Source organism: Colias croceus, chromosome Z, assembly GCF_905220415.1.
Source record: "Colias croceus chromosome Z, ilColCroc2.1".
Lineage (NCBI taxonomy): Eukaryota > Metazoa > Arthropoda > Insecta > Lepidoptera > Pieridae > Colias > Colias croceus.
Window position 1 is genome coordinate 7,704,479 of NC_059568.1, and position 21,423 is coordinate 7,725,901.

Genomic DNA, 21,423 nt, shown 5'->3' on the forward strand with positions numbered 1-21,423 from the left:
GGTTTTAAAGCGCTCCGAAATTAGTACTATTTTTCAATACTCAACAACAACAAATAATTATTAGTACACACATATATTATGTGTGTACTAATAATTATTTGTCATCAGTAATTGTTTTTTTTGTTATTATAATATTTTTATAATTAATTTTGCAATATTATTAATTATTGACTCTTTTCCCCACCACCCAGGAGGTAGAGTCTGGAAGCACTTTTTTTTTACGTCGAAAAGCAGGGCTGAAATGTTCTGTTCTTGCAGTGCTGCATGGGTAAAGAGCCAATAGCCAATATATGTATAGTTAAGAGTACTGAAAAATAATACTCACTTCAGAGCGCTGTAAAACGTTAGCTATTGAAGTAATGAAAAAATGTTGTATGTAAAAGTTGTTCCTCGAAAAACAATCTACAAAAATGGTCTGATATCATTTATTCCAAAAATGATAAAAAACAATATTATCGAAACATTTAAATAGCTCTAATTTCTGAACATTTTTGCTTATAAATTTTTTATTTATAGTTCTACAACAAAAAGTTACTGCACCAAAGTTGTAGAGAATTTAATTTGCAACAAATAATGTTAACAAATTTTTTTTATCAGATAAATAGTTTAAGAGATATATCGTAAAAACCATTTCAACCACTATTTTCAAGATGGCGGCTGTGGGACAAGGGTGGCGACCCCTCAAACTTGGTTTTAGCTTCACATTGAACCCCCCTACACATCCAAAAAATAAAATTGCGTCCTCTAAAAAACGCAAGGTTAGGCCAAAAAAATGTAACATTTCAATGAACTATAATCGAAATGGTTAAAAATATCTATTTTTGAAAATTATATAAGTAGGTTCTTTAATTCAGAAAAAATTTAGTTTTTATCAATGTATAAGGTAAATATAAAGAGAAATCCTTTAACCTTGTGTCAAGTGTAACTACAGCATCAATTGAAACCTTTACCCCGATTTCTTTAAAGTTGGGTAACACCCATCCGCACCAATTGTTGTGAAGTGTCTTGTGGGTATTGATTTACGAAACGTGCACACAACGAACAATCCCACTAGCGAGATTATAAATATTTTATGTAAATTACAAGCGAGCGAGACAACAAAGATAAACATTACTGCCGTTAATAAATTTTAATAACTTATCGAATAAAATGTAGTCCGTTAATTGTTGTTATATAGACACCATAAATCAAAATTTGTGCGACAAAAAATTTAACTAAATACGCTTGAGTTTTATTTCGTAACGTTTTTTTGGAGTACGTTATTTGCTCTTTTTATTGACCAGCCCAATAAAATGATTGTTAGGTAATCTCATAAAAAAGAGAAATTCAAGTGTGAAATTTTCAACGAAATGCCAGAATCCATTGTGACTTTGTTTTCCTTACGTTAAACTTTACGTCAGCAATTGTTGTCAGGTGTTTTGTACCACGGCCTACTGACATACATAAGTGGTGGACAAAAACTATAGGAGTGATGAGCTTGTAATATGAGTAGAAGCGGTCGACCCCGTCATTTATTTGTCTCGTCCATTAGCTACGATCAATTACAATATTATTGGAGAAATCGCGCACACTATATTTTCAGAACAACTAACAGCCGTTTGTTTCTTTCTTTATTAATAGATAAGAACTAGTATTTTTTACAACGTTATTGAATTATCTTTATATATGTACCTACATGTTTACTTATTATCGTAGCTAATATACCGTCATGGAATACGCACAAATTACATATAATTGAGCCAAGGGTAAAATGAAACGAAACTATTAAAACTCATACGTCATTGTATAATTAAGTAAAAAAAAGGTAAACAATGGCGCTCCAGTTCAGGTTCGTTGAGGAGTGCTATCTATTGCATTGTTCGCGGTATGCGATAAAACCAGCTCTAAGGTCTAGTTTCAATTTAACAAAGCATGTATGACTGCGTGAGGTCAACACACGCTACTGAATACTTCATTTGTGATTCTGCACTTACATATTTGTAGTAGGCGCGATTTTATGAGTCAATCTTTAATTCTATTGTATCAATTTTGAAGTTAAGATATTGTTCGTCGAAGATATGTTTATAATATGAAATGTGATACTAATAAAATCGATAATTTTAACGACTGGGTGTATACGCGACTCCCGAAATGGTATCTCAGAACGATCGCAATTGTTACGAAACAATGTCTACGAAGTACGAACACATTACGATGTACTCTTTTAGATCGACGCATGACCTATATTCGTTTAGCTGCAACAAGTTATCAAATACGACACACAATTTCAATTCATATTTAAATTTTACACATTTCACTTTACGCAGGAAAAAATAATGTTTGTAATTTGTATATTAGGTATCGTCTCTCTAAATATTGTACAAGTTGCACGGAATTTCTATGTGAAAGTAATTAATTTTTTATGGGCAGCAATTTAAAACATGGAGCACTAGCTTTTAATTCTTGTTTTGATGTAGTTATGTGTTTCTTTTTATAGAAGTGCTGACCGCTTGAGGCGAGCGCGTGGAGCAAATATTTTTAAACACACCGAGCTTTAATATCACACGATGAATTTGCCAGCCCTTATGCTTACTTTTTAGACACATGCGAATTTAACAATCGAAGACAATGTTGGAACTTAGGTTTGGAAAACACTAAATTGCTTTATGGTGCTAATTTTAGTAAAAACATGTAAACGGCAGGTACATTGTACATATTTTGCGTTTTAAATATTTAAACTACTCTCATGAATGTTTATAGCACATGAGTCTACTCATGTGGTTTATAGAGTTAGATAAATATTGACTGTTTATTAAATGCGATGTTTATTGAAGTGAAAACTTCTTTAGCGGCGTTGTTTGCTTAAACCCGAGTATATATGTGTGTGTTTATACAGGGTGTCCCAAAAAGTAGTGATGAACGGAAGCTGGGAGGTAGAGGACCTAGAGGGCTATCCAAATCACCCCCATGTATGTTATGCGATTTTTCGTATTTTCGGAGTTATTGACGTTTTTTTCTGTGATTTTATTTTTTTATGGGCCCTTGAAGTGGTGAACATACTGGATAATTTTATCTTTCTTGGCATTACATTATTTTTTTTCTTCGATTCGAAGATCTAACGATAGTGAATGTTACCATACTGAATTGGCCTATCTTTCAGCTTAGCACACAAAAAAATCAAGCATCTAGCGCAATAATTCACGTCACCATAAATAAAAATCTCATCCTACTCGGCGATAGATGAAAAATTGAAAAAAAATGTATAACTCCGAAAATACGAAAAATCGCATCGGATAGCCCACTAGGTCCTCTACCTCTCAGCTTCCGTACATCACTACTTTTTGGGACACCCTGTATATTATAATAGGTACATTCAAGTCGTCGTCAAGCGACTAGTTCTTTGCCACCCGTGTGGACCGACTAACATATTAACACAGTTGACAGATATATACTACTTACATACAGTTAGGAAACTAAGCCCCTGCGATGAAATTATGACGTATAGCTATAGGGCTGTTACCTTTTTGATATTTAACCGACTTCAAAAATGGAGGAGGTTATCAATTCGGCCTGTATATTTCTGTTTGCTTTTTTTCACAGTTGACTTTGTGGTAATTTTGAGATTAAAACCCGTTAAAATTAAAAAATGGTGTAGCCTAAATATGAATTTACAAGAAGAAACAATCTCAATAAAATATATATGTACCTTGTAAAAGTAAATAGGTACGTTTTTTCCAGTGCTATATTTCGAAATCTTGTCTTTTTTGGACGCCGAAGGCTATTTTAATGTAGGTACCTACCTAAATTATTTATAATGCTTGATATTTGTATGATACATATAAGTATTCAATAATTATTTTAAACCAGAATCAACAATACTTGTATGTAGGTATACCTACTAAATTATTTTTAAAACGATAAATTAAATTAAATTAAAAAACACAAAATATGCAAAAATAAATTAAAATTATTATTATACGAACATAGAACCTCCTTTTATATAACCTTTTTGTTTTAGGATGAAAAAGAAAATAGTTTGACAGGCTTAGTGCTTGACAAAGTGGTAAAGTCACGATCCGATAAAAATACAATAATTATTATAATATCTATCTTTTTCTTCCCTAATATATACGTAATTATGCACATAAATTTAAACAAGATTTTTTAAGGTTTCCATTTTTTTAGATTTTCGTGCTCTTCTAGATTGCGTAAAAAATAGATGCGGTCTTTAAACAGACTGGACTCCTAATAGGTACTATTTGTAGCTATCATTTTGGTAGAAAATATGTCAACATAATTTAAAACTCATACTGCCATATCCTTAGATTACAAAATAAAGTACAGATGGAGCATGACAACCGCCCGTCGCCCTTGTCAAAGAAAATACGAAATCAAAAACAAATACGTCGCTGCACCAGTGCTATAGCGCATATAGTGTCATGCAATACGTCAAAAAGGGTTTGCAATTTTAGTAAAAAAATGCCGTCTTGTGATAATAAAACGCTGTAAAATTTGTTCCCGAAAACAAAAAAAAAGATAAAACATCGTTTCACAGGTTTTCTGTAGATTATTTGGCTGATTTATTTCTTTAATACGAATAATAATTTTACAGATATGAAGGATTACAAAACTTCAACGTATGTTGCCAGTATTTTGAAAATGAATTTGCCATTTTTATTGGTAAAACGGTAAAATGGTTAAAAGATCTTCAGGGTAATGCTGTTGGATTTTTCGATCGTGAATGTGATTATTTGTATAGTGCACTAAAGGTTCATGATAATTATAAGATTATTTTAATAAGCATAATACATTATTTTGTTACTTTTATAAAAGCTTAAAAACGTCATAGTCGTTTTCGCTAGCGATTTAATTTATGTGAACTCCATGATGGATATGATGAAAATAAAATGTCCCGTATCCTCGACTAAAAACTACCGCTATTCGTATTCATATATTATGAAAAATAAAAAATAATATAATTATTATAGTTAATATTGAAACTTTTTTTATGTAATTTATTTAATAAAAAATTGAATACAATTATTTTGTCCATATATAACTTTAGTAGGCAGGTACTTTATGTAATAAAAGAATTTAAATAAAAATTAAAACTTGACTTCTCATTTATGTACGCCTACGTCACTACCGCCACTAACATAATAATTCAGATCATTGCAATGAAACCTCACAACTCAAAATCGGTCCAACGGTTTATACTGCAGGGCGTGTCAAAGAATTAATATTATACATACATCCATAAACTCGAAAAACATAACCCTCTTTTTTCCGTAGTCGGGGAAAAATTTGGGAAATTTTTCAATATCTGGCAACATTACACGCACACAGAAGCACCGTGTACGTACAGTTAAGCGGCGAAATGACAGCACACATAGCTTTATTGGAAATGACGATAAATTATTCGGTTTAGTTCGGCAACGCTCCATCTGTCTTTTATTTTGTAATCTAAGGCCATATCTATAGAAATTAAAAAATAGTCTCTTTTTAACTTGTAGTCAGATACGATACAGATATATATTTATTGAAAGGGCTACAAACTGAAACAATCGATATTTATTTAATGTGAAATGACATCACTTTAAACTTTTTTCCATACTATATTCAAAATCTGTGGATGTGTCACCCGCTACTATCGATCCCCCTCAATACCTTCGAAAACACGCTTTATGGGGGGGGAGCCATTTCGAACATTTTGTATGAAGTTTCCTTACTGTATGTATCTGTATATTGTGATATTAATTAAGGGGATCTAACAAATTGTTATCTATGTCAGGAAATAATAACTACGACGAGATTAAAATCGAACATGTTTAAAATTCAGTTAGCTTATATTTAATCCCCAATAATTACTGTTGTACATTGTTAAGCGACGTCATTGCTTTTTCATTAATAGTGAGTGTATTTAATTTCAACTATTGATTTGGAGTTAATAAAACCGTGCATATGTGCGTGTGTAGTGTGTAGCAGTGAGCGTTGCATGTATTGTGGTAGTGTGGTGGCTACTTCCTAGTGAACAGCTCCCGTGGATACCTGAATGGTATCTCTTCTCATTGTGCGTCACTCGGCGGTGAGTTCGGCGGTTCCTTGTGTGCTGCCGACTGCTGCCGCCGTCGCCTCTCGGCCCGCGAGGCGGATGCCCTCCTGCTGTGTAATATATGTAACACCTTATAAACCTAACTGCCGACCAATCATTGTTGCGCCTCCTTATTCGCTATTAGGAACTTTCCAAGGGTCAAATGTCGATATGTCGTTCAAATAATAGTGGCTTAAAATAATAAAGCAAAACATTAAAAACCAAACTGATTAGCCTTAGTTGGTACAGCGTAAAAAAAACATAGAAATAAAAAGAATTCATAGGCTGTAATGAAAATACAAGTTTCATTACCCCAATTGCACACCTCCAATTTAGTTAGAAGAGTTCGTTGAACTCGCGTCTGATAAGGGCCGAGGTGAGGACGGTTATCAGGTGACGCAATGCAGGCCCAAAAATATTCGGCAAAGCCCTACCGTTTTCGAGAGCTAAGCGATCAATACCAGCCGTGAATAGCATGCCGGTGTTTCCCTTATCCACAGAATATATATTGGAAAAAGGACCTTACACACCGCTGCACGTCTTTCTTTTAACTTAGGACCAATTATTATCTGATTGCTAATGAATAATGAGACTTTTAGTAGAAAATAATGTCTACATTATTTTTATCAATATTTTTTCAATTTCACGCCTTAAGTTTCTGAATATTGCTTTCAGAGTCATTTTAGAACATTATTCGTGTCTATAGGGACTGTATTGCTATTAAAACTTGGGGCTTCCTGTCTTTATATTTATTTCCTTTTTTATTTTTGATTTCATCCATTAATTTTCTGTCTTTGCTTTGCTTTTATCTTTCACTTCATACAGATATTTACGCTGCAATTATATTTGTGAATTTAATATTAATATAATTTTGAATGAAATATCATTCTCTTAAGAGTACTAACTTCATTGTTTGCGCTTTAAGATCTGTTCGTCTGCTCAGTGTACTGGAAGCAGCACTTCAAGGTTGCCGCATTCAAATAGATTTCATTGTAATTTGGATAGCTTATACATTTTAGATCATTATGTAGTTCTACAATGGGAAGTACAAAAACCCAGATAAGAGTCTCGATTGTTCAATTTTCAGAGTGTTTGAATTTAATTAATTAGTTTAACAAGCCTATGTATATATTGTATATGTATATTGTATAGACATAGCTAATAGACAAATAAATACACGGAGTTATAAATACTTTATACCCGTAACATCTCTACTCCTTCTTCGAATGTTAATAAATAATGTTCACGGCAATAGAACGAGCTCTATACGATAGCTGCGGGTATGTCGTATGAGGTCCAGACAAATTGGAAACTGGATTAAAATACATACATGTACCTACTCTACTATACGTATATTAGTCATTGAAATATCAATATGTTATGAAAATCTTATAGTATAATCAAGAATCTATTGTAGTGTAAAATTGTGTTGCATCATACATAATATCCGTCTTTTAATACGCTTTTTTGTGCTATCAATGCTATAACGATCAATTATTTTTTAAATAGTAAACAGTATTATGTTTAAATTGTTATAAACATCATGCAATGTTGCGATTGTACAGTGCGTAATGATAGACAATATTAAAAAATCTGACGAGCGTATCGTTCCGAAACGATGAGCAAGTGAGTGATCCAAAGGTACCTCACAGCTACTGGTAGCGGTAACAAACATAATATTTCATTGTTAACCGCAAGTTCGCTCCACGACTTGTTTAAATGTTTAATGAATCACAATAAAAATATTACGTTAATCACTTCACGCGAACAAATTAATTTTTTATTTTTTCAGGCTTTTAAATAACAATGATCGATTAGCTGCTTATAACGGTTGTGAAACAGTAAATAGTTATTGCTAATTAACTGTAGAAAATCCACCCAAGTTATCGCAACTTCCATCAAGAGTAAGCGATCTCAATCGAGAGTTTAAGCGGACCGGCATTCTTCATTTATTGTTCGTTACAGGATACGTCTAGCTATTTCTAATACCTATACTTTACGCTTAGAGGAGTATCGATTTCCTTTTTTATTTCTATTTCATCGCCTGGTTCATAGAGTAAATATAAGAGAATTCGTGACTTACCAGCTAACAGCAATCAAACATTGTAAGCGTTCGTATGTACAGTTTTAATATTAGTCACTTATTAAAACTGATCACGAACGAATATTTTACTTTTTACATTTGATGCTTGGAATTATTACCTTCCGTAACTCAATTATACTCTGAATAATAATTCAACATAATATAATTGACTTTGTTTTCTACTACTTTTTTAACATAATTTTGTTTTTATATAATAATGAATAAGCAATTACATGTTTCGTTTCAAAGATATTATGATTGTTGTAAAATATTTATACAGCCAAAACCATATTTGACTCGTGTTGTATGTCTGTGATTGATCGATATAATCATGCATTTAGAGCTAAATGGGGATGACTACATCAGGCGTTGGGCATGCCTATACGGTCGCTATAATCAACACCTTATCACGATTCATCTCGGGCCAAGGTTACTTTTTACATTAACTGTTTGTTTACAACGTTGCACCGCAAGCAAAAGCTGGTTTCGTTCGTGCCAAGTATTTAGTGTAGTTATTATTACGTGCTATTACGTCGTTATGATACCATGGTGATAAAGTGTGGTTGAGGTGCGTGTTGTGTCACCAGCTAACTAAACCATTACACATAACAAAAATAACTAAAAGGGTTGACAGGGGGGGGGACACGAAAAAACAATAAATAATAACATTCGATAGACGCTGGACAAGGTTATTATATTAAATTTGCCGGATTGTTTAGACCGCGCATGAACTGGAGGTCAATCTCATTAAAATAATTTTAGGTAACGGAGCGATTCAAATTCACTAACCATTACTTTAAAAGTATACGAAGTATTTCAAAAGTGATAAATTTAACGATAGTTCGATGTACTCGCGTTCTATATTCAAACAATCTAGAATCAGATTCACGATGGCCCCTCCGTTTGACCCTTGTTTGAAAATCGGGCCAAGCAAAGAGTGTGAGTGTCTCGATAGTTTCGCGAGTGTCCAGCATCCATCGACGTCGACCAATTGACACTTGACCCCAGCGACGTTTTCGTCGCAACCTTGGACTCGTAAGTACTGGGGACCTTACGCCTGACACCTGACGTCATTATGTTCCTATTCATCGAATTTGGAAGCGAAGCCAGTACTCGCGGGTCATTAAAGGTAAAATAGATTAGTTCAGGCAAAATGGTTAGCGGCGCATAAATTTGGCAATATTGTGAAGTGATTGTTTGCATTCCTTACCTTGAGACTGTTGTTGAGCAATGTAGGGTGCCAGAAGACGTGTTCGCTTCTTCTCATATCCCTTTTGTGTGATGTCCCCTGCGAACAAGGCGCACGTTACAAAAGGGAATTATTGATACATGCTATGGTTTATAACATGGATTCCGTATTTTGTATTCGTACAAAACTCATTAATATTTATAATTATGATTGTATTTCCTACTAACATAGTAACATACGAAAAAATTGTCAAAGATAAAATATTATATTCACTATATAACAATATGTTATATGAACCGAACACAAAATTATATATTTCAAATATTATAATCCAATAATCTTTATTTATACACTCACTTCCCACTATTCACACATTCCCGCGATCATAATATTAACATTGAATATAAACACTGATAATAATAAAACGAGTTTTAGCGACCTTGTTTTAATTACAGTAGCAAAAAGCCACGAAAATAAAAAGGATATATTGAAGAGTTTTGTACTGAATACGAATTGAATTGAATTTACGGAGAAATAATGTATCCAGACGTAAAGTAGGTTTTTGTAACGAACCGATACTAGTTCGCGCGACGTCCAATTAGTCATTAGAGGAAATCTATAAGGTGGCTAAACAGTTGGCCCGTATTGAGCACACGATATCGCTCTTATTATAGAAATAATAATTAATAGAGAGTATTGAAAAGCATGCATTTTGAATAACAATTTAAATTGATTTACTTACGGTATCAAATTTTTTACGTATCCTACTTACTTAAACAATGAAATTTATGTTATAAGAAAATATTATTTGTACATTTTATTTTCAAACTTTGATGACTTGTTTTAATGAGTATGGTGTATGCTAATATCTAAATACTTTCAACATCAGTTGCATTGGTGAATAAAACCATGAATGCCAAATCCATTGTAGGGTTTGAGTAATGACAATATAAATACTTAAATACTAATTTTTTCAGCTTCCTTTTTTTATTTTACTTTGTTATAGATATTTCCTTTATCCATTATCATAATAAAAGTTAAAATCGCCGAGTATTCGCATGCAGAAAACGTTACACACTTGAAATTAACATTATAAAGGTAGACGACAACACAAGCTTACAGAGAGCCCCGCAACGTCTTTGAAGATCGTTTATGACAGAATCCTAAGGTCGACGATCAAAATTCGCTGGTGTTCGAAACGCTGGTAAAGTACCAAGAATATTAAGTCTTTAATCGACATTTAAATTTCTTACGCAGTAAAATTAATAATTATAAAATATAGGTATAGTTATGAAGCCAAATTAAGGTCAAGATCAAAATTCCATAAAAAAATTGCTAACGTATAATATCAATTAAAACAAAATGTAATCATTATTTTTATAATAATTTACACTCTTGTTGACAGTAAATAAATAAATATCCACTTTTTAACCGACTTCAAAAAAAAGGAGGAGGTTATCAATTCGGCCGGTATATATATATATATATATTTTTTTATGTATGTACACCGATTACTCCGAGGTTTCTGAACCGATTTACGTGATTCTTTTTTTGTTCGATGCGGGATGGTGTCGAATTGGTCCCATAAAAATTTTATTCGGATAGGCCCAGTAGTTTTTATTTTATGAGCATTTTTGTCTGTAGGTATTTGTGAATTTTGCAAGTGCAAGTTTGAAGTCGGTTGTTTTTAACGCAGTTATCACTTGTATTAACTATGTTCAACAATTGTGATGATGATTATGTGATGATTATGCATTATTATAAATGACAACCTATTGTTGCATAGATTATACAGTGAACGTACTAGAGCAGTCGTGTCAATATGTGATGCACGGCACATCGAGCTAGTGTCAACAGCACTGTCTACCAAGAATACAAACATGCGTAATAATGGTGCATTCATGGGATAATAGTCTCTATGAACCTAAACTTTATGTCGCTTTTATAGAGACACAGAAAACGTTGATAACTACGTGCACAATTGTTTTGTTTTGATTGGCCTGAATTTTAAAACGACTGCCGAATTTGGAAGCTGATTAGTTTAATTTTGGTTTAATCATGAAATGTTACATCAGAGCTATACGATTATAAATAATTAACAATATTTCTAACAACGATAAGATGTAATCAACTTATACAATTTGTTAAAACAATACAGGACTTGTATTCAATCGAATAAAACTAAAACTTTGACATAGTTCGGATGAAATATTGCTTTTTCTGTCATAGGTCTGGTACGGACGTGCATGCAAGCGTGTAAAAACTAAAAGCAAAGTCTCTTAAAATAACAGTTCGTCGTATGGAACCTCCACTCTCCGGTGTCACCGAAGATAATTAAATTTTGGATCAACGCAACCTCGCTCAGAGAGGACTAGGCTTCTACCTGACATTTTACGGATAAACTAAATATCCAACCCAAACAGTGAATATATGTATAGGGATCGATAGTAGACAGACAGTTTAGGGATCGGCAAGTTAACGCGTGGCTTTAATTAAACAGGAATGTGAAAAGGAGTATAAGAGCATCTATAATACCTTAATGCCTGATATTATAAGAGAATTAGTTTTCCTAGTTAATGATGTGATTTAACTAATTGGTTGTATTATTGACCCCATTAAAATAGAAGTATGAAATAACATAAATATGTGTGAAATTAAATGACACAAAAATTTATTAAAGGAATCCGAATTGAAATGCAGACTACGTTTGATATGCTACCGAACTGAGCTTGACTATCGAAAAATAATTAATAATATTGCATCAGATAGGAATCGATCTAGAAATTAAAGACTTTTTAACGGATTTTAAACGCGATTTAATCATTATATTATTTTCCCGACGTTTCGAACACTTTACAGCGAGCGTGGTCACGGGGAGACGGTCTCCCAGGTCGGGAGACCGTCTCCCCGTGACCACGCTCGCTGTAAAGTGTTCGAAACGTCGTCGGGAAAATAATATAATGATTAAATCGCGTTTAAAATCCGTTAAAAAGTCTTTAATTTCTAAATGTATAATACTCGCGTAAAATCAAACCCTAGAAAATACTAGGAATCGATCTAGCAACGTGATTTTTTTATGAAATAACGTTTTTTACATTTCATTATTATTGAACGACTTTATTGATCCCGTCGACTCTTTCTATACCTTGTCAGTTATATTGAGCTTAAATTCCCTGTGTTGTGTTTATAATTCAACGCATACGTATTCATTCATGGCTTTAGCTAGAAATTGCAAATTTGGTTAACAATGCAACAATTTCCCCAGGTTTAGCTGCAGGTGTGTCGCACCGTCGCACCCTCCGTGTCCTCACAGAGAATTATATTATGCAGCTTCCGACACTGTTGCTCTATACATACAAGATACAATAGCGACTAAATTGTTTGTTTCATGTGTACACAAATTCATCTCAAACATTATTTTAGAAATTACCTCTTCTTGTATTTTATAATCCTAACTGATTCGTATAATGTATAAATAAGCATAACGAGTTAAAAAAATTAAACAATCGTTAGAATTCTTTATATCGTTGATAAGATGCAGATAATTGCGTATTGCTGATATAGATATGACATCATTTCTTTGCATATAGATATAGATATGTTTGGTGCAATGGAAAATATGAATTTATATTTTACGAAAGTCACACTGCACACATTAGAAAACATTATTGTTAAGTATATAAAATCTATATTTTAATTTAAAATTTACACGAACTTATTAAACTTGTATGAACTGCACTTGATCAGAAGCTCAAAAGAGAATGTTGTAAAACGATGATAAAAGAATATAGGATGCACTTAATTAACTGTCTCATATGTCTGGATTCTCACAAAGCTACTCCACACGTGTCAAAGACCGTTATATATATGATACGAATACGACAAGTAATAGTGGAACTAAATGGCTAACTGAGTATATATGAATTCAAACACATGTATATTATTCATAATTAAAAGTGTCCAAGTGTGTAAAATAAATGGTCACAAAATTTAATAAAACGTTTAATGCTAAAACTTCAACGACAAATCACAAAATATGTACGTGTTATAAGCATAACATTTTTATTTTAATCTTAACAGCCAAGTCTAGTGAAACAAAACAGCGATGCCTTCGCGGGCGGACCCGAAGACGGAAAGCAAGTTCGTTACAACGTTTATTATACTCAAATCGAAGTTGCGTTCGAAATCCATTTAGAACTATGATAAAGTAGGTTGATATACGTCACTTGACAGCAATCGTTTCACTGCTTTAACTTCGTCCTAGCTTTATAGAACAGTGAGCTATAAAAATCGTCTCGGCACGCAACAGTAGTGCACTTGTTGTCGATGTCGACCAACCTAATTGAACATTAACCCATTGACGTAATAGTAAAAGGGGTCCGCAGAGATCACGTAGGATGCATTTATCTTATATAGCGCTAAGTATATTAGATACTTTATATAATATCATCTAAGTGACATGGGAACATAAATAAAAACAGATTAATTTTTTACTAGTAACATCCGTGCATATTCAAAATTCAAACTAATATATATGAATATGCAGGTATATTTAAATTTAAGTCCAAGTGGAGTAGTAACGTTTCGATTTGAAAACTGTAAATCCATTTTCGCAAACATATGGGACGCTAATTGCTTTTCTTTGTAACGAACGAAAAACTCAAAGGTCACTGACATGCGCTAAAATTTCTTTTTCCCGAATACGACTCGGGCACGACATCTCATTTCGTCTCCGTACGCTTTATTTCGTCATTACAGAACAAAAGCCAGGCTTTTAAAGTTTGTATTGTCATATGTAATGAGTAAGTATATGTACAGTAATCCAAAATTAATAATGCACATGCAAATCTTCGCTAATTGTCGTATTTCCGAAGACACTCGAATCATTCAATCGTAAGAGCCCTAAACAACGAACTTGCATTTTACACCTTGTTCAAAAGAAATAGAAGTCAATTCACGGTCATACACAATCAAAAACAAATCGGGCGGTAGGTGACGGTAGCCTGTCAGTCAAAAAACTCAAAAATCCGTCAGTTGTCTTTAAATATTGGTGGTGACTGCACGTGTTCTCTCTGTGTGGAATTATATAGAGCTGCTATTACGTACCCTTCTTGGTATTGTTTTTAAAGGTGAATTGAATTAATCGATGAAATGATTTACACAGGTGATGGCAGTAGGGAAAGTGAAAATGAAGAAGAGTTCCGATGTATCTAAAATGTCAGAAATAAAGATAATCCCTGATTTTGATTCTTTTTATTTTTTTTGTAATTGTCATAATATTGAAGAATGATCAGTACTGTAAATACTTTTGAACTGAGATTTCAATGATAAGATTTACATATATGGTTTAAATATAAACCTGTGTTTGAAAACCATACTTTATACAATATAAATTTTGTGTTATTTTAACCTTCTTTTCTTCCATCATTACACCAGCTTCAGTAAGACACTTAAAAAGTAATATAAAATTTTCCAAGTAAATCAATCCAACAAAGATAATATATTCGCAATCGTGGGGTTATACTCGCTATTTACTTACAATACAAGGAATTATCGAAACAAAATCGTTACTTACCTACAAATACATATTAATCTCTTTTAGCACAAAACATATAATTTGACTAAATTATGCATGAAGAAAATGCATTTAACCGCTCTATATAGATATCATCTTCGGACGCTCCGAGAATATGACAGTTGCCGAACAGTGACGAAGATTTCTATGCGCATTATTACTTTTGGATTACTGTAAATGGTCTAGGTTTTCATCATCTAAAGTCAAAACCTATATAGAATTTTGTGTATCCTACTATAATACTTACCATAGATTACAAAATATACTTACCAAGTAATTTATTTGAATAAACTCCAAAGATATAATTTCTAAATGATGTCTATTTTAAATGTATTCTATACCGATGTTTATTTTTTTCATGACTATCGTATTTTTCTGTAAAGAGGACATTGTTTATTATTTACAAGTTAATTAGTAAGAAAAGCTTGTTTAAAAGGCAATTTTATTTTATCTTAAAAAGACATTTCCAAGCTCCAATTAATTATTTTCTGACAATATTATTTGAGAGAAAAATATGTAACTGACACCCACTTTGAAATTGTTCTTCACTCGGTTGCATCAATCGATTCTAATTAAATAATTAAAGTGATTACATTAATAAATTTATGGCTACAGCCATCTTAGGAGACGATATGCAGCCATCACTCATCATGAACCAAGAACGTATCGTAGCTATAACAATGCCGCACTTAATTTATGTTTTCAATGTAACGATTGCAGGATTAGATTTCAAACTATCTTGAGGACCATTCAACCACACGTTAATATTATTATCAACACACTCAAAACTTTAGACGAATTTAATATTTTAATCGAGTCAGAAAAAGAAGATTCTCAATGCGTTCGGTATTCTTTTTCAATATTATACACCGATTTCGCCGACGTTTCTGAATCGATTTACGTGATTGTATTTATGTTTTATGCGAACATATTTTATAAATAACAGCTCCAATCAATACGAAGTATAATGAAAAAATAATTACGAAAATTTATTCAACCGAATTCCCCGACAAAATGGTCATATGATTATGGCCAGTATGTATATGGACTTCTTAACTAAGTGCTTAGTGCTGACAACTAATACTAAACATTGGGACTGTGGAAACAGAGAGATATGTGCTTATTACTGTATTAGTGTTGAAGAAATATATAGAAATAAAAAGATCATTCTTTACTATTTTTTAATTTTTAGTGTTTGCAGTCGTTTTTTATTTATTTTAATTGATTTCTCAGTAAGTGGTAACGATTAAAGTTCAAATACAACGTAGTCTTTTCTTTTGTACAAACAAGTAAGTTAGAAATTTAGAAACAGTTTATAAAATCCCCAATGTTCATTAATATTTTGCGATACTATGTTTTCTACTGTTCATTATTATTCCTATTGGAGATTTTGCAAGTCATTTATATGGAGTAGCCGCGATAAAACATTTCAGTATAATTACTACACTGGCTCTAAGCACATAGCTGCGAGCCAATGATATCCCTTCACTCTGTATATATATAGAACATAGGTATTATCTCACAAGTCTTGTTCTAGGAAACCACTCCGAAGCTTAACAACCTCATCTCACTTGTTAATAATTGTCTGACATTTTTATTAACCTGTGACTCAGTCACAATCAATACTATTGTGGACACCTATGTTAGCAATTTCGTTGTATGTATTACTATTTTCAAAGTAAGAAAAATTGATTTAATTGAAATACAGTGTTTGTGATTTTTTTCCCACACGTCACATATTTAATGTTTGTCGACAACCAACACGCAAGGAAACTAAAAAAACACGTTTAAAAGCTAAGTAAGGATACAAAAGTTAAGGCCTCTATGTATCGCACATTATTTTATGGGCTCGTATTGTTTTGACGCGATATCTATAATTACGTCTTTATCAGAGCGATATACGCGGCCATGTAGGTGGTAAGTGCATAACATAAATATAATTGTGATGAATGTATGTGCTAAAATCAATATTATATTTTCAGCTTCGATGCTATAAGCTTTTAGATTGTAAAATAATCTCAATGCTTAATTATCTAAATAAATTGTACAAATTTCAATTTAAGCATAGGTTTCCCCATAATTGTTTCATATATGTATATTTTAGAATGGAGACAGCTTACGACTTTTAAAATTTTATAACACTTTGAAGGAATGTTATCAAAAAACGCGCAGTAATAAAAAGTTAAAAAATATTATAGTACCTATTGAAATAATAGATGATTGGGTTAAAGTTTTACCCGTTTCTGAGCTACATAACATAAGTAATTTAAAATGGCACAATATAATCTACGATATTTAAAGATCACAGATTTCAACCACGTTATAGTCTAGGTCAAGAGTAAATTCAACTCGGAACCTTATACTACTGAAACCTACTACATTACACTTCACCTTTGACATTAAAGATATTTCTTTTTATCTTAACATTTTTATCTGGAAATTGTGAAATAACTATATAATATGAATGAATTTGCATTTAACTCGTAATATTTTATTTTAAGCAATAGGTAATTTAACATGACAAAAGATAAGAGAAGACATAAAATGAGGGTGGTGGGTCTGGACATTAAATGTACCTATTAGGAATATAAAAAATGAAATTCGTGGAATTATATCTGGTCATCTATGACCTGATACCGTCCTAGGGATTTCATATTCATCCTAACGTCTCGACGTGTGGAAACAAAGAATAATATTCCTTTTTTTGCTGAATAAAAATTAATATTTTCACAATAAAAAATATTTAACAGTTGAAAATCACTAAGCGGTTGTAATATCATAGTCGGCGCAAGCGCACTTAACGTAAAATCTATTTATTCTCTTTTGGCTGGGGTTATATTTTTCGAGTGTGTTTTTGTTTTATAAGTATTTATGTGTGTTTGTGTGTGTTTATATATTTGGCAGTAATCGTATGATAGATTTTATCTTGAAAAATATGCAGCAGGTACATATATACCAAAATTTAATGTATCAATACAACGCACGCAATGGAAGCGCCGATCCTTCTGGACTTTCCTATATTTTCAATTCTTGCTTGGTTTAAATTTTTTAACAAATAACAAAGTGCAATAGCAACAATTACAAACGCTTCCAAAACAGCACAACGCTACATCTGCATCGCGAGCTTAGTCAGATCGTGTCACGATGCGAACGGGTTTGAGTCGGTGCGTCATGCTTTCCCGACAAAATGGCTCAAATGCACGGGCGATGGAGTAATAACGTATTCAGGCAACGAAGGCGAGGATCTAAAAGCGATGTGCACGGTTCATCGAACGTCCGTCAAGGCCTTCGCGGGCGTTTGTTCGCGTGCAACTTCCATGTATTAGAAACAAAGTGGCGTGGACTGCACGTCTACAACTCATCGTAAATATTCATTGCAGAACCGTCTCCTGCTCGTACAAAGTTAGTGCGGGCAGCTTTTGAAACACACTAATGAGTACAGGAGATTTCTATAACATCGTTTTGGTAAAGAGGATTTGGTTGGATTATTAATAGAAATATAAGAAGCTAAACATAAATGCAACATAAAACAAACAAACAATAAATAATGAATCACAATTGTTCTCATAAAATAATGACAATGGAAAGAAGTTTTTTTTATATCATTTGTTACAGTCAAGTTACAGTCAACCACACATTTTAATAAAGTTTTTATTAATTTTTCTTTTTTTGCTTATACTTCAAATTTTATTATTATAATGAATATCAAAGAAGAGCAAATTTCCACATAAACACTCCTTGTACATATTTAAACAAGTAAGCATTGAATATTATTAATCTTTTTCCATGACACTTGAACAAACAGATAAAATAGACACAAATACAGTATTGAGTATTTGTAGATAATTTGAAGGGTGATGTTGTAAATAAACTCATTTTATATTATTAAAGGTTTAATGTTTCGAATATTAGAACATACATAACAATATATGTATAACATTTCATGTTGCTTGGAAGAAATTGCTTGAAGCACTAAAGCCGCCCTTTGCATCAAATGTCCTGTCTGTGTTTGAAATTTGTATTTTATGTTTTGTATGCAATAAAGATTATAAATAAATAAATAAACATATTAATAAATGACAGACTATATTAAAAAAAAATGGCATTAGTAATTACTACTTTTATCACTAGTCCATTGAAAGTTACATTTGGGGTTGCATTTCTTAGAGGACGCAATTTTATTTTTTTGATGTGTAGAGGGGGTTAGTGTGAAGCTATCACCAGAAGAGCTAGAGTACTGAAAAATAGTACTCACTTCAGAGCGCTGTAAAACCTTACCTAGATGTAATGAAAAATGTTGTATGTAAAAGTTGTTCCTTGAAAAACAATCTACAAAAATGGTCTGATATCATTTCTTCGTAAAATGATAAAAAACAATTTTATCGAAACATTTAAATAGCTCTAATTTCTGAACATTTTCACTTATAAATTTTTTATTTATAGTTCTACGACAAAAAGTTACTGGACCAAAGTTGTAGAGAATTTAATTTGCAACAAATAATGTTAACAAATTTTTTTTATCAGATAAATAGTTTAAGAGATCTATCGTAAAAAGCATTTCAACCTCTATTTTCAAGATGGCGGCCGTGGGACAAGGGTGGCGACCCCACAAACTTGGTTTTAGCTTCACATTGAACCCCCCTAATGAAACAAAAAACACATCCAAAAAATAAAATTGCGTATTCTAAAAAACGCAAGGTTAGGCCAAAAAAATGTAACATTTCAATGGACTACACAGGCATTAATGAATTGACATATGATTGTATGAATCAATGAATAGATATGAATTAAATTTAATTAGATTACCAATTATTCAAATGTATTTACATCAAAATAAATTATTTACTGAGGATTTAATAGTTCAGGTTTTTTTTTTTTTTACTTTTTAATAAATTACGTGGTACTTTCTTTCCATTTGTCAATATTTTAGCAGAATCTTTGCAAGGAAACCTTACATTAAAAAAAAAACACTTTTGCAATGTCATAAAAATGGAATTCGCTTAGGCAATTCAATATACTTAATTTTAAAGAATTTTAATTACATATTGTATAAACTTCACTCTCAAACTCTCAACTTCATATTTCGCAATGCTTTATACACAGATTATGAGCTAAGCTTAAGTATTTAAAATATTTATTTTTAATTTTAGTAAAATTAGAATAATTTGAACATTATTAAATAAAACTTAGGTATATATACAATTTTATAGTATGCATCTAAAGCTGTATGAAGTATTATTTTCAAACCTCAATATTCAATACATTTGAAATATGAACTTATCTAATTTTTAGGTTGTAAGTTTTTGATTGTGTAATAGGTATATTGTTTTAGTTTTTAAGTTTGTTTTTTTTTTTCACCATGTTTTTGTTCTTACTTTTTTTTCTGTTTCTGTGCGGCTTGTATACTTTGTTGTCAATAAATGTTTCATTCATTCATTCATTCATTCATTCATTCAAATACTATAAGAGTATGTGTCCATTCTTATAATATGTATAAGTTTAAAGTTCATCAAAATCTGATCAGAGCCTTCTAAAAAGTTACATAAACAAAACATCAGAATAAGTTTAAGGTTCATTTAGTTATTTTAAATGGTAAAATCATTTTCGGATAATTTTCGCCAATAAGAAATTTATTGGATTTGTGTTTGATATGAGTTTCCTTAAATATGTAGGTATATAAATGATCACACAAAATTTACAAAAAAAATCCTACATGGTGCAAAGAATATGGATTCCTTGACTGATGATGTGTAACAAAGCATGTAACGAATCATGCATGATAATTTGATCAGATATCATATCAGAATAACATGAAATATTTCTCATCACTGCAACCAGTATTTACCGAAAACATCACATCAGCTGTCATTAGTCACGTCAGTAATTATTTATTATAGACCTGTATAAATCCTTATAATTTTTTTATATAAATTAAACAAATAAACTAAAGTTTACAATTGAAAGTATAGTCAGAAAAGTAATACTTCTTCGTTTGAAGTAATTATAATTTATCGATTTAGAATAAAGCGCAGAGCTAATGCACGCTTACCTTCAGATAATTCCAAGTCCAATTCTGCTAATTTGTCTCTGATATCATCCGGAAGGTTTGATATGTCAAGACTCTGGTATATTATGTCAGCCATTATGAAACACAATATATTTTTCACACAAAATAAATAAAGTTCAACGACAACACTCTAGGACACCATCATGACACCTGGCCATCTTGAATTTTGAATACTTTCTGTCTGAAGTCTGAACTTCGAGTCCAGTTTTTGCTAATGACGTATGAGGCAGACAGAGGTCGCTGCTACCTTATCTGACAAGTTAAGCGTCTTATTCACGGTCCATCTTGACGTACGTCCCGCCAAGGTCATACACGATGCACGACGCATATTCACGGTCCATCCCCGCTGTACGTCAGCTCAAGGCTGCCAGTGTTGCCACCGAAGTATCAAGCTACCCACCAGAAGAGACCTCTGAAACCACCAGAAATCCACTGTGCT

The 21,423-nt window shown here is 32.1% G+C and overlaps 1 protein-coding gene across 3 annotated transcripts in view; it reads right to left on the reverse strand.

Moving 5' to 3' along the window:
- LOC123705069 (disco-interacting protein 2) overlaps nucleotides 1-21,156 on the reverse strand; it is a 62,625-nt gene extending 41,469 nt beyond the window's left edge. For 2 of the 3 annotated variants that reach the window (XM_045653649.1, XM_045653648.1), the window contains exons 1-2: nucleotides 20,967-21,156; nucleotides 9,364-9,441 (exon numbers count right to left, since the gene is read on the reverse strand). In XM_045653649.1, coding sequence (XP_045509605.1) covers nucleotides 9,364-9,441; nucleotides 20,967-21,060 — 172 coding nt within the window. In that variant the 5' untranslated portion in view covers nucleotides 21,061-21,156. Of the gene's footprint in view, nucleotides 1-6,027; nucleotides 6,142-9,363; nucleotides 9,442-20,966 lie in introns of all 3 variants that reach the window. The other variant, XM_045653647.1, reaches the window with a different exon arrangement.
- Nucleotides 21,157-21,423: the final 267 nt, after the last annotated feature.